This window comes from Molothrus ater, chromosome 8 (assembly GCF_012460135.2).
Source record: "Molothrus ater isolate BHLD 08-10-18 breed brown headed cowbird chromosome 8, BPBGC_Mater_1.1, whole genome shotgun sequence".
In the NCBI taxonomy this organism is placed as follows: domain Eukaryota; kingdom Metazoa; phylum Chordata; class Aves; order Passeriformes; family Icteridae; genus Molothrus; species Molothrus ater.
Window position 1 is genome coordinate 21,568,708 of NC_050485.2, and position 13,724 is coordinate 21,582,431.

General features: G+C 51.9%; 1 protein-coding gene across 1 annotated transcript; it reads left to right on the forward strand.

Annotated features, from left to right (window-relative positions):
* The first annotated feature begins 1,420 nt into the window (after positions 1 to 1,420).
* On the forward strand, positions 1,421 to 12,986 carry CPN1 (carboxypeptidase N subunit 1). Its single transcript, XM_036386251.2, has 9 exons — positions 1,421 to 2,039; positions 4,943 to 5,139; positions 5,815 to 5,970; positions 6,421 to 6,603; positions 8,034 to 8,145; positions 8,826 to 8,965; positions 9,258 to 9,357; positions 10,768 to 10,886; positions 12,728 to 12,986. Exons 1-9 carry the CDS (start codon positions 1,817 to 1,819, stop codon positions 12,857 to 12,859), a joined length of 1,362 nt encoding a protein of 453 aa, XP_036242144.1. The 5' UTR covers positions 1,421 to 1,816; the 3' UTR covers positions 12,860 to 12,986.
* The last annotated feature ends 738 nt before the right edge of the window (positions 12,987 to 13,724 follow it).

Genomic DNA, 13,724 nt, shown 5'->3' on the forward strand with positions numbered 1-13,724 from the left:
GTATTAATATGGTTACTGCTATCTCTATGCATGTGTAATATTTTTCTTTTTCTCTTCATGTCTTCAAAAGGGTATTTTTTCAAAAACAGGGGTTAAGAGGGAACTGTGCAGGTGGGGCAGAAGACCAGGAAGGCAGAGGATCAAGAAGAGAAATTATCACTATGATGGTGGTGGGGCAGAAAAATGTTGAATATGGGAAAGTCTGAGTAAGCCAAGTCATAAGCAGGCAATCCATGTGCCTTGACCACCAGCCTGTACTGTCTGCACCACAGGCTATCAACAGCAGCAAGAGGCTATGAACAGGGACTCCTTAGTTTTACCAATGCTCTTCCTGGAAAACTGAGGTAGAAAGACAGCAGCCCAAGCAGATGTGGAGAACAGGTACGAAAGCACTGGGAAAGAATGCTTTGCTGGGTGAAGCAAGCCTTGACAGAAATTAGAGCAAGGCAGCACAGATCCACCTCAAGGCTGAAGGGAAAGCAAATGTTTGGCATGGCACTGAGTATCCCGGGCAGCCCATTACTGGCGGCCCGAGGAGCTCCTCTCTAGTATGGCCTGGATATAGCAGAATAGCATCCTCATTTTACCCAAGGGGGCCTTTCTCTTGGCCTGTCCAGCCATGATAGTAAATTTTTCAGATGTTTGTGTTCATGTTTGGTCTCTGTGTCGGGGTTGTTCTAGTAAATACCTCTGTCAGAGCCACTAGGCTGCTGGAGTTTTAGCCTTGTGGGGCAAGACTGCAAAGCAAGGCTGCCTCTGGCAGTGGGCAGAGAGCAGGGACCATGAGGTGTCTGCTGCTGCCCACTGGGATAAGCATGGCAGAGGGGTGGAGAGGAACCGGCTTCCCCTATATCCAGAAACAGTTTGTAATCCTTTGTTAGCAGACAGCAGGACATTTTCATTTGTCTATATGCAGTTAAGCAATGTCCTCCTGCCCAGCGCCTGTCAGAGCTCTTTCTCATGCCCCCACCCAGAGCAGGGCGGGGTGATAGCAGACTGTTCGAGCGGAGCTCTCCGTGATGATTCCTGATCAGCAGACAACTCCTGCATTACATCCCACGCTGCTCTTCCCTCCCCCTGCACCGTCCCAGCTCGGCAGTTCGGGCAGCCAGCTGTGGCAAGGGCCATGCAGTCCCTGCCTCTGTTTATCCCGGGAGCAATGGGACCGCCGGGTGAGCAGGGCCGGGCAGAGGGGCCGACTGACCCGCGGCGGTGCCTCCGTTTCCCCAGGAGATGGGGCAGGAGAGGAGGCGCGGCGCGGAGCCGGGTCCGGACTGCGGGGAGGAGCGGTGGGAGCTGCCGGCGCCGGGCAGGGCTGCGGGGATCGTGCGAGCAGCGCGGCCGCCCCGGCGCTATCCCCATCCCCCTGGGCTCCTGCCCCACGGGAGAGTGACGGGCACAGCAGAGCCCCCCGCCCGCCGGCCCCCTCTCCTCTCCTTTCCCCCGCCCGCCGCTCCCCGAGCGCTTGGCAGCCCCGACGCCCTCCGCAGCCAGTTTTCCAGCCCTGCGCTTCTTCTGCGGTGACAGCCAGTGGCTGCGGGGCCCTGTTTGCTGTCCAGTTAATAAGTGAGCTGGAGCGGGGGGAAACTTCTCCGCTGGAGGAGAGCGGGCTCGCCGGGGGCCGGCCGGGCGGGCGGGGGGAGCATTCCTGCGCCGCGGGGCCCCGGCGCGCCCCGCTCCCGCCGCCCCCCGCTCGCAGGTGCAGGGGGCTGGCACTCGGCAGCTGGAAAGAGCTGGTTGGAGTTTGCACTTTAAGCTCCCGGCGGGGAGGGAGCCGAGGCTGGGAGCTGGTCCGGGCGCCCGGCGCCGCGGGAGGATGGCGCGGTGGCTGCGGCCCCTCGTGGGAGCCCTGCTCCTGCTCGAGGGGGCGGCCGCCCTCAGCTTCCTCCACCATCGCTACGAGGAGCTGGTGCAGGCCCTGTTCCGCGTGCAGAGCCAGTGCCCCTACGTCACCCGCATCTACAGCATCGGCCGCAGCGTCGAGGGCCGGCACCTCTACGTGCTGGAGTTCAGCGACTACCCGGGCATCCACGAGCCCCGTGAGTACGGGGGGAAGGGGTCAGCGGCCCCGAGAGGAGTTGGCACGCTCCCTGCCACGCGGCACTGCTGGGTGGAGGGTATCTCCCTTTCTAGGCAGGACTCCTGGCAGTGCCCAGGTGCCAGGCGGCGCGGTCTCCGGCAGGGACCCCGCAGCCGGCCCAGGGGCGCGGCCGCCCGGCCCGCACACATGCACCGTGCCGTGCACTGTGCCTGCGTGAGCTGCAGCGTGGCCCAGGCGCGTACTTTGGACGGAGCTCTGAGTTTTCAGCTCAAGCTAATGCGAGAACGCAGGCGAGTCCATCCCAGCACCCCGCCTGCCTTACCACGCTCTCCCTCCCAAAACAGTGTTGTCCAGGCGAGGAGAGCAGCATCCACCCTCTGCCCTGTGCTGCTGGGTAGTGACAGGACAGAAAGTGTTCGGCCCTTCCTCCTGCAGACGGCAAAACCAGGAGGACAGCGAGCGGGGACCCCAGCAGAGAGGGCGCCCGGCCACTACAGCGCTCGCAGCCCCGTGGGCAGTGCAGCCCCGTGGGCAGTGCAGCCCCAGTGTCAGGCTGGTCTCGGGAATCGCCACCTGCTGCCACGTGGCCCTGTGGAACCTTGGCAGCGATGGCCCCGTGAGCTGCTGCCTGAGCAGCTTGGAGATGCTGCCGAGCCAGACCTTGCTGGCAGCCAGGTGTCCTGGGGGGGGTGAGGAGAGCAGCTGCCTCTCCAGGCTGGGGGGCTGTACACAGGGCTCCCTCGCATCCCTGCCTTGTGTCCCTGGGCTGCAGGTAAGGACAGAGCTTTCTGCAGGATCTTTGCCTTTTCAGGTCCTGGCTGATGTGATTAAACGCAGGGGCTGATAAGTGCAGGCAGCCTAGTCACGTGGAAAACTGCCAGCAGGGCTGCAGGGGTGTGCAGAACCTGTGCCCCCCTCCGAGGAGCAGCCCCCACAAACCCCACAGCACCCCATGTCTGGCAGCACTGCTCTGGGGGCATACTACTCCCATCCTGTGCCCATAGTATCATTTTCAGGCGTGCCAGGAGGTAGGATGGGAGGCTTCCCACCTTGACTACCTCTGTGACAGCCCTGTTCAGCACTGGGAAGCCTGCGTAGCACTGAGGGCATCTGGAGTTCCTCCACAGTGTATCAAGGGCTGATTCAAAGCACAGAGTGAGCAAAGGGCACTGGCAGTGCACCACTGGATTTTAGACTTGCAGAACCACATGAAAGCAGATGGAAAGGCCGTAGGAGATGACTCAGATCCCCCCTGCCTCAGGCAGGCAGCATGGACATGTGGCCCTGCTTGTAGCATGGGCCACTGTCAGGCTGGTACTTTCAGCTTGAGTAGCATGTGGAATTTGGAAAACTGTGGATTTCCTTGAAGGACATGAAAAGTAACTCTGAAAAGCAATGGGTCAGAGTCAGTGGGCTTACATGCAGTAATTAGAGTTTGTGTGCCCATATACATAAAGTTTAGGTGTTTGCATACTGAAAAAGGCTGACAAATCCTGCTGCAGACTCAACAAAGCAGAGAATCCTTGCTGAAACCTTTTTTTTTTTAAAGGCTGCACATATGCCCAAGATTTTTCTGTATTTTCTATAGCTGGATTATCTAACTAAATCACTTCTTATGTCCCTGAAATCTAACAAGATCAAAATATGTTGCTCACCTCTGGTGTCTTGCACTGAGACACAGCAATCAAAAAACTTGGAAAAGCAAAATCTTTAGCTTGAATTAGACCTTTTTTTTTTTATATGCAGCAAAGGCACAGGGGCTTTTGCAAGCAGCAGCTCACAATCTGGGGATGTGATGCCTTTTACCCCAGGATCCTGATGATAGACATCATACCTGGCAGCAGGGCTGCACTCTGCCACTGCAAGTCTGATCCCTGCTGGTGTCCAGAAAGCTCACAGTGCAATAGGAGTCTCAAGATCCGGCAAGCCAGGATTTGTAACAACACTTTTTTTTTTCCTGAGTCTTTCATGTGACAGCCAGGCTCCCTTTTTAACTTAATTCCCCTGTTGTCTTTCATTCTACCAATGCTGGCTCCAGCCTGCAATGTGACATTTTATTTTCCCACAAGTAACTGCTTTAAAAGGCCTCTGGGAAAGCACAACCTGTCCCTCACATGTCCTGCCTCTCCTTCAGCAAAGCAGCAAGTCCTGTTCCAGGCACTGTCTGCCTGTGGTCTCCAAGTCTGTATTTTGAGACCTTATTTTAGAAAAGCCAGTGGCAAGAGACCTTTTTGGTCATACTGGAGCTGCCTGAGGGACGGTTTGATCCATATTCAGCTCAGCTGCTGAGGGTTTCTCCAGGCTCTTTTCCCTTGAGGGTGAGGAGGGCCTTAACCTTGATATTGGAGGCAGGTAAAGGGGAAGGAGAGATGCAGAGCTGGGAATGGACCATGCTGGTGAGGGGCACTGAGAGCAAATGTAGAAGAGCAGAGGTGGGAGAAACAGTCTGTCCCCTCCACCGCCGCCTACGCCAGAGCTCTGAGGCCCTGGCAGCCTGGGGCAATCCTGCCAGTGCTCCCTGGTCCTTTTGTGCTGCCTTTCACCAACCTAAGACCAAACCACCAGCAAATACTCTTCCTGTGTGCTCCAAAGGCCCAAAGCAACCTGGAGGAGAGCCTGAGAAGAGAGTTAGAGTTTGTAGGCTGTGCTGCTGTGAAGGGGGGGGGGGGGGGGGGTTAGTGCTGTGAGGAGCTGCCTGTGAGAAATCACTGAGAAGTTATGGAACTTTTGCAATAAGAAGACAACTCTCCCTCACTTAGGTTTGCATTTTCCAAGGGGAAGGATCATTTTAGACCATTTATTGAGTGTCCCTTGGGCTTGCCTGGGCCTCCCTGTGGTAGGCATTTGCTCTTTCCCCCGTCCCAGCCCTGGCTGATGGTGTCGCTCTCTTGCTCTCTCCAGTGGAGCCAGAGTTCAAGTATGTTGGGAACATGCATGGGAACGAGGTGCTGGGCCGTGAGCTGCTGCTGCAGCTCTCAGAGTTCCTGTGTGAGGAGTACCGCCGGGGCAACGAGCGGATCACGCACCTCATCCACGACACGCGCATCCACATCATGCCCTCCATGAACCCCGACGGGTACGAAGTGGCTGCCAAGCAGGTACCAGGCAGTGATCACCTCCTCCAGGGTAGGGGCAGAAAGCCCTTCAAATCCCTTTGGGATCCTCTTCACTGCAGCTAGAAGGAGGGGGTATCCTTTATTTTCATGCTTTGCCAAATTTGTCCCTGTCAACTGCTGTTGTTGCTTGTCACCTCCTTATCGAGAGCTTGTGCTATGTGTCCTGTTACAGGTGACCTTGGCAGATGATGGAGAAGACTTCCTATACCTGTCTTACTCTCCTTAGAAGTTATTTGTCACAGAAGGGTCACTGCAAATCCCCAGCCCTAGACTGGGAAAGTGACAGCTGAATGCCACTGTCATAAGCATGCAGAGACATGAGAGATGGGGGGGGTGGAAATAAGGCCCTGAGTCCTCCTGAAAAAAAATCACCCATTTCTTTGTGCTTCTAGACTTCAGGGAGATATTTGTGGCTCTTTCAGCTAAAGTAAATTGTTTATTTGTCTTGTGGCTTATTCTGTCACCCTGAAAAATGAAGATACTGTTATTGATTTTCCCTGTCAGTGCCAATACTCTTTATTGCCCTGCCAGCAATAACACATGTTGTAACTTGTAGGCATTGAAGTGCTTTTACAGTGGCCGTTCTCTGCTTCTCTGATACCCAACGTGACTGCACCCAACCTGGACTCACCCCTGTGATGCATCTTTGCCCCACAGGGCCCAGACAGCAACGGGTACTTGACAGGGAGGAACAATGCCAATGGAGTGGACTTGAACCGCAACTTCCCTGACCTCAACACACTCATGTACTACAGCAGGGAAATCAGTGGGCCAAATCACCACATCCCACTGCCTGACAACTGGAAAAGCCAGGTACCAGTCTGGGATACCGTGAGGGCTACAGCATCCTCTTAGAGTGTCTCAGCATGCAAGCAAATACACTGCCCTTTGGCTTGCATAGTGCTTGTTTCCTTCTCTGAGCCTTCTGCCCGCAGAGAAACGATGCAGTCTGGTCCCATATCACATCTTGCCCCTCTGCCAGGAGAGGCTGACCTCGCAACCAGCTTGGGAGAGCAGGCTGCAATGCACAGGGCAGAGGAGGTGGCACATGCTGGCTAACACCTGTGCCTCAGGTTTTGGGGCTTAGCTGGGGGAGCTGCTTTGTGTATCAGGGCAGTTGGTGGAGAACAAAGGAAGCTGCAAGAGCTGTAGCAGACACATTGCAGGACAGGGTCTGATATGGTCAATCACACCACAGCCTGGCATGGAGCAGCAGCTGGCACAGTGGTCTCTTCCCTGTCTCCTTCTCTCTTCTCCTTACAGGTGGAGCCAGAGACGTTGGCTGTGATCCAGTGGATCAGCAGCTACAACTTTGTGCTCTCGGCCAATCTGCACGGTGGAGCAGTGGTGGCAAATTACCCCTATGACAAATCCCAGGATCAGCGGTTCAGGAGCCACCGGCGCACGGTCAACACGCCTACCCCTGACGATAAGTTGTTTCAGAAGGTGAGCACGGCCACGCTGGGCAAAGGGTGCTGAGCTAGGGCTGGATGGGAGCTCTGGTCACTGCATCATGCAGGAGCTGAGCCAAGAAACGTGTTGGAAATAATCATTAGTAGACTACAGCATTTCTGCCAGCCACTGGCTCGGGAGCCAGGTCAGGACAGTCCCACCACAGGGACAGGCCATGCTTAACTCTCAGGGGCCCCCTCCTTGTACGGGCTTGGTTTTCCCATAACCCAAATACCACTGGTATACTCAATAACAACCTGCTCTTCCAAAGCTGGAAGCTGCACTCAGCTTTGACACACCATCTTAGAATGCATAGGGGTTTTATTCCTAGAGAGCTGACTGGGAGCCTGCTGATACCAAGATAAAGGAGGTGGGTGCCCAGCAGGGGCTTATGGATGGCAAAGAGCAACTACAACAAACAGCAAGAGCTCCAGGAGCATAAGCAGACAGCAGAGAATGAATGAGTCTGTGCTGTTGATCCTGTTAGTGCTAGCTGAAGCTTGTGGTTTTTCTTCATTATCCCAGAAAACAATGCCTTCAGTCACTGCTTCCATTAGGAAATACCCAGCATAAGAAAAAAGTAAGTCTGCCTCAGAACAGTTAATGAGAAAAATAAGTCCAAGATGGAGTCCAGCCTTTTCTGGAAGCAGAATCTGCAGGGGCTTGTCAGGACCTCCTGGGATCACGGCTGTGCTCAGACCCAGATGTCAAGATGCTGCAGTCTGGGGCGTAGGCTAATGATACCCACATGGCCTCAGGACTCAGAAATGTAGAGAAGTAACTGTTTTCCTGCCAACAGAATGATATTGCACTGGAATCTGAACCATAATAAAGGGTATAGAGTTTGCCTTAGAAAATGCAAATGCCAGTCTCTCTTAAACCGTGTCTTACGTAAAGGACTGGCTTTGGATGCAGCAGCCCAGTTTTAGCCCTGCCTTCATGTCTAAAAATAAACAGTAATCTTAATAAGGGCAACAAACAAGTCGTTGCTAGAACCAGAACTTGCACAAACTCTTTCCTAATAGAAATTCCCCTGATATGTATCTGGTATTTGCCAGGACTGATACTGGTTGCTTTTCTTCATATAGCTTTTTCCTCTATTAGTGCCATTTGCTGTGTGGGGCCAAGTGTCCCCATATAGGTCCAGTGCCTTCTGCTCGCTCTCTTTTCAGTATGAGCAGGGCAGAAGCCCTTTTGCCATCAACAAGCTTCCAGCCTGCCAGGTTACTGCTCTGCCTTGTAGTCTTGTAGAGGTCCTGGGCACCTCGTGTTGTATTTTGTGGCAGTAAAATGCAGGAACTCTCTCCTGTCTGACTTCCCTCCCATGGTCTTCAGCAAAGGAGGGAGCATGTTTTGTCCAGAGCCAGGCAGGTTCTCCAGCCATGTGGGGCTGGAGCAGTGACCACTGGCTGCTCTCCCTCTAGCTGGCCAAGACCTACTCATATGCCCACAGCTGGATGCATCGGGGCTGGAACTGCGGGGACTACTTTGCTGATGGCATCACAAATGGGGCATCCTGGTACTCACTCAGCAAAGGTAAGGACTGGGCCAGTGAGCACCCCCCCACAGCTAAAAGAGGTGAAGGGATAGACAAGAAACCTCAGGACAGGATGGGTTGGGGAAGGACTATGGCAATAGGATTGTGCCCATTACTAGACACCATTCTGGTGGTTTGTATCTCAGACCAGGAAGTGGCTTGGGAAAGAGCCACAGAAAAAGCCAAGGTCTGCAGAGACCTTCATCCTATGTGCTTCTAGACAAAGGAAACATTAATCTGCTAGTGTATTTGAAAATCCTATGGTGTAATTCCATCAAAACCCAAAACTGTGACCAAAGGGAAGGCAGCTGCTAGTTCCTGAAAAATCTCATTAAAAATGGTGCAGTGAGGAAACTGAAAAATCAACACATAAGACTAGACAAAAGATTGAAAAGGAACTGGAAGAGATATATAGGCCCCCTGTGGTACCAAACCTCCCTGGGCTTCTGAAGGGGGGTTAATGAATGATCCAGCTGGAAGAGAGAGTTGGCAGCTACAAGGAGAGAGCTGTATGGGTGGAGAAGGCTCTAGTTGTGCTGTCATGCAGGGAGGAGGCTGCACCTGTGGTGCAGAGAGGAGAGTGAGATGGTTCTGGTCAAAGAAAGATGGGCCAGGATGACTGGGACATAGGAATAGGAAGGGAGCCATGCCCTGGCCATAGGGTATTCTTCTCTTCCAGGTATGCAGGACTTCAATTACCTCTACACCAACTGCTTTGAGATCACCCTGGAGCTAAGCTGCAATAAGTTTCCCCCTGAGGAGGACCTGGAGAGGCAGTGGATGGCCAACCGGGAGGCCCTTGTTGCTTTCATTGAAGAGGTAAAGGGACAGTCCTGAGACCTACACCCTTCTGCAGATCCCCATCGGCCCTGGTGATAGGGGACCAGTAGGCACCAGGAGTGGAAGAGAGTTGGTTATGGAGATCATGGGGTGCTCTTGTTGGTGGTCTTTGGGGAAACTGTTGTGTCCTAGACTGGCTGTGGTGGGGACAACCAGGATCACCAAGGGTACAGGGAAAGGTAGGGTTGTCCCCAAAGCTCTGCCCTTCTCGGCGATACCCTCTTGAGCAAAGGAGGGGCCTTGACCCATCCATCTCTCTCCCTCCCTGCAGGTTCACCAGGGCATCAAAGGGATGGTCTCAGATGAGAACAACAACGGCATTGCAGGAGCAGTGATTTCTGTCCAGGGAATCAGCCATGACATCACCTCTGGTGGGTTGTCGATCTGCTTATGTGTCTGAATATGTGAGTGAAGTAGCAGCAGGCTATACTATGGGAGGCCATCATGGTTTGCTTCCCAAAGACACTAGAGAAGTATAAGCCTATCCTTATCCTTGACCACGGTGGGCTTAGGAACACCTAGGAAGGACAGAGGTGAGAACTGGAATGGAAACCTTATTGTAAAGGACTTCAGAAACTCAGCTCTATTTCATCTGGGAGGGACAATTGAGGGGATAATCTACTCAAGCCTTTAAGTATCTGCAAAGAGTTGAAACAGAAGATAGCAAAGAACAAGATGAAAAAAGAAAGAATAAGATGAAAGACTGAAAGTTCACACCAGACTGAGAATTAAGTGCCACTTTACAGTTACCCAGGTTGTGGTTGTTTCTCCCTTGCTGGCCAATTTTAACCTCCTTTCCATGAACACCCTCTTCCAAGCAGATGGAACACTACAGACTGCCTGCAGAAAATAGCTGATATTATAGCTCTTCAGAGGTCAGATTTGAAATCATTAAAGCTCCTTCTGGCTGTAAGTCTGTGAGTCAGTAACACTAATACTTGGGACTTATTATGCCAACCTGCATAGGAAAGGGGACTGTGGAAGAAATAGCAGAAGAACTGGCTGTCAAGGGCCCTCTGAATTCTTCTGTCTAGCTTGGAGCAAGATTTTCCCCAGCACTGGCTCTGATCAGCCACTGCTCCCTCCAGCCAATTCTCACTGACCTCAAGGATGGATATTTCACAGCCTAACTAACCCTGTACCAGGGTTCTACCACATTCAGGTGAAGCTGCACTCCCAGCTCCACTCTGAAGCAATTTGCAATACCTATCCAGTTACATAGATGGGATTATACTCAGATTTCCAAAGTGATCCATAATGTGGTGTTACTTCACTGTTGATCATACCCTGTCCCTAAGCACACCAGAGCACAGTCTGTTAAAGTGCTTCTGAGGCTTTCTTATGCAGGGAGTCAGGGAGCAGCTGAGCTAATGAGCAACTAAAACCTGCTAACCTAAACGTGGCAAAATTGTGTATGGTGGGAATTAGATTGTGTTATGCATAAGGAGTCAGACTGGAGCTGTGATTGTCCTTGGGTCTGCTGTCATCTGACTGGTGAGTGCTCAGCTTTGCATCCTCCCTACACAGGCAATGCTGCTGTACAGTCCCCTTTTATTTGGCTTTTACTTGCAGACTGACCTCTCCATTGCACTAATGAGACATCACTTGCAGTATACCAGTGTGAATCCAGCCTTGAGATAGCCAGCAGATTTGGGAAAAAAAAATCTGGGTTTTGAAGGCTACACACCCTAGAGGAAGTAACTCAGTGAGAATTACTGGTATGCCTTATGCTTTGCTCCCTGCACATCCTGAATGCTTTCTTTTCCTACCTTGTGTTCCAGGTGATATGGGAGATTATTTCCGGCTGCTGCTGCCTGGCACTTACACTGTCACAGCCTCTGCAGAGGGGTACCAGCCCCTGACAGTCACAACAACAGTGGGCCCAGCTGCACCTTCATTGGTGAGTCAGGCTGCATAGTCACAAGGGTTTCTCAAAATATCTTCACCCCAGGGAGAAAGAAATGTGGTGGGGGATGTCTAGTGAGCAGCAGAGAAAGGAGATAGGATGTAGAGCATTTCCAGAGGCTGTAGATTATCTGTTTCAGCAGACAAGGCTCCACACAGCTCACAGCAGTGAACAGAGTGAAGACAATGCCATGTGCCTCTCAATTCCTTACTGAGGCCTTGCAGCTGCACTGGGCTCCCGTACCAGCTTCTGTGTCCTTCTGCCTCTTGGCCATTGGAGATCTCCTGGCTGGCTGGGACTGCTGCTCTTCAGCTCTCCCTCCATCCTCTTCACTCTCCAGGATGAGATGATGTAGAGACAGCCTAGGTTCAGTTACTCCTCCAGCTTTGTGGGTTTCAGCACGCTGCTATCATCTACATTCTGCCTGAGACCAAACATGTTATCAAACTCATAGCAAGAGGCTGAAGTCTGCCTTTCTTTTTGCTGAGAGCACCAGAGACAAATGGGAACTGAGTGCAAACAAAGAGCAGCCAAGCACCTTCAGGAAATGAAGTGTTCTTGAGTCACTGGTGTGTCTCCTACAGCACCTTTCTGAGAGCTGGCTGGACAGCTAGAAATTGGTTGTAAAAACAGTGGGTGGTGATCCCTGCCCCTGTTGCTGCCTTGTGAACATGGTGGAACCACAGATGCAGGCTCCTCAAGAGACCAGCAGGACTGCCCTAACCCCCCCCCCCATCTGTGGCATCCTGGCACATCATTTGCTTCACTCTATGTACACTGGTCAGGCTCTGCTGTAAATACACTGTGGTTGTTCTCCCACCTTCCATCGCTTCATCCCACCCTGCCCAGCCTCTGAAGTTCTTCCAGAGCTGCCCTCTTCTCAGGATTAGAAACCTTCTAATTTTCGTACTAAATTTATTTATGGTCAGTTTTTGCCTATTTGTTCTTATGCCAATGTTGTGCTTTAAATAGCTCATTTTCTTGCCTGGTGTTTATTCCCTAGTATATTTATAGGGAGCTGTCAAGCCCAATCCTTTGTTTTGCTAGGTTAAGCACCCAGCTCTTTGGGTTTCCTTTTTAAAACAGATTTTCTTTTTACTGTGTTACTGTAGAAGACTGATTTGTTCCCTGATGGTCTGATTCTTGCATATCTCCTCTCACAGCAGCCCTCCTTTTCCAGCCTCCAGTTCCCATTTCTGCAACACCTCCCATACTCACTCTTCACCCCATCCCTCCCCCAAGAAGCCCATGCAGTCCCATTCCAGTTTCACCTTTCTGTATGGCCTCCCTATTCCCCATTTATCTGATGCTGTGTTTTGCACACTCCCTGTCCCCTTCTCCCTCTTGTACTGCTTGTGTGGCTGTAGTGGATGGAGGTTTTTTTCCTGAAATTTTTTTGCCTGGGTCCACTGGGAGGACTGGTTGCTGAAAGACTGATTAAGCTAACAAGATGCTTAAAAGAACTGTTTGTCTTAAACCATCCTCTGTATTAAATACTCTCAGAGATGCAAAGCAATGCTATGTGTCCACTCTCTGGTGAGAAAAGGAGAATAAAGGACATAGCTCAGTCCCTTGCCATTCACAGCTCATCTTCCAAACCATCCTAGGACATCACATAGCCACAGGAGCAACTCTGCATAAGAAACGTAGTTCATTGTTAGTACATTTTCCACAGGAGGAAAAAAATTTGCAGCTGCTTTAAGAACTGATTTCCTTTAACGATGGCTGAGACCCCTTATTGTTTGACTTGGCCCCAGAGTCCCTTCGAAGGTAGAGGCAGGTCAGGCAGAGCACATACACTGTGTTAAATGCAGTTATCTTTATTCTTTCTCCAGGTGCATTTCCAGCTCAAACAAGAAGCAGTGAGGAAGCCTGCGGAGCGTAAAACCTCAGGCACACGGATGAACAACAAAGCCCTTCAGAAGAAGGTGGTGCCAAGAGCCACCCGCAGGGGGACCCAAAGATGAGGACAGCTCATTTGGCTGAGAGCTGGGGAAGCCGTTTACATGAGGCCTGGCTGATCACTCCAGCCAGTGAACTTTCCAACAGTTCAGCATGAAACTAGCCCAAATTATTAAACAAGGAAGTATTTAATCCCTGAGCAAATTGTGAAGTCATTCAGAACAAAGTGAGCCTGGGCTACACTTCCCTGGGCATTGTGTCTGTGGGTGCTGAGTTTTTCTCCTGCACTTGCTCCATATCAGAGAGCTCTGCTCCCTTTATTCCTGGACTGTTGCTACAGCCCACATGAAATGCCACGAGTGTATACCAAGGATGATGAATCCAGTCCTTGGTGTAGGCTGCGCTCAGAAAAGGAGCACATGAACAATAGTCCTCTGGGGGGTGCAAGTATTGTGCTTTGCCCTCAGGTAAGGACACTTGAAAAGGCTGCTTTTACTGCTAGGCCTAGGGTTCTGAAAACCACAAAGCCCAGAGCTCCAGGCACACTGCAGCTGCAAAAGGCATCCCAAGGGGAGTGCAAAACAGCCACAACATGGCTACCTCCACAGCTTTTTCCTTGGAACCAACTTTAGCCCAAGGCTGCTATTACTGCCAGACCTAGGGTTAGGGTTCTGGGCTTTGTGGTTTTCAGAACCCTAACCCTAGGTGGAACCCTAACCCTAGCAGTAAAAGCAGTCTTGGACTAGAAAACATGGGACTGTCTCAATTCCAGTCTTCAGGGCAGGGTCAGAGTAGGGAGACTCCTTCCCTTGAACAGGACAACCAGCTCCAGAGGCCACATCAGTCACCCTTGCAGGCTGCTGTGGGGTTGGCAGTGCAGCAGAAAAATTAGTCTCAGTCACAAGTGTTTCCCCTACAAAAGGGTTCCTG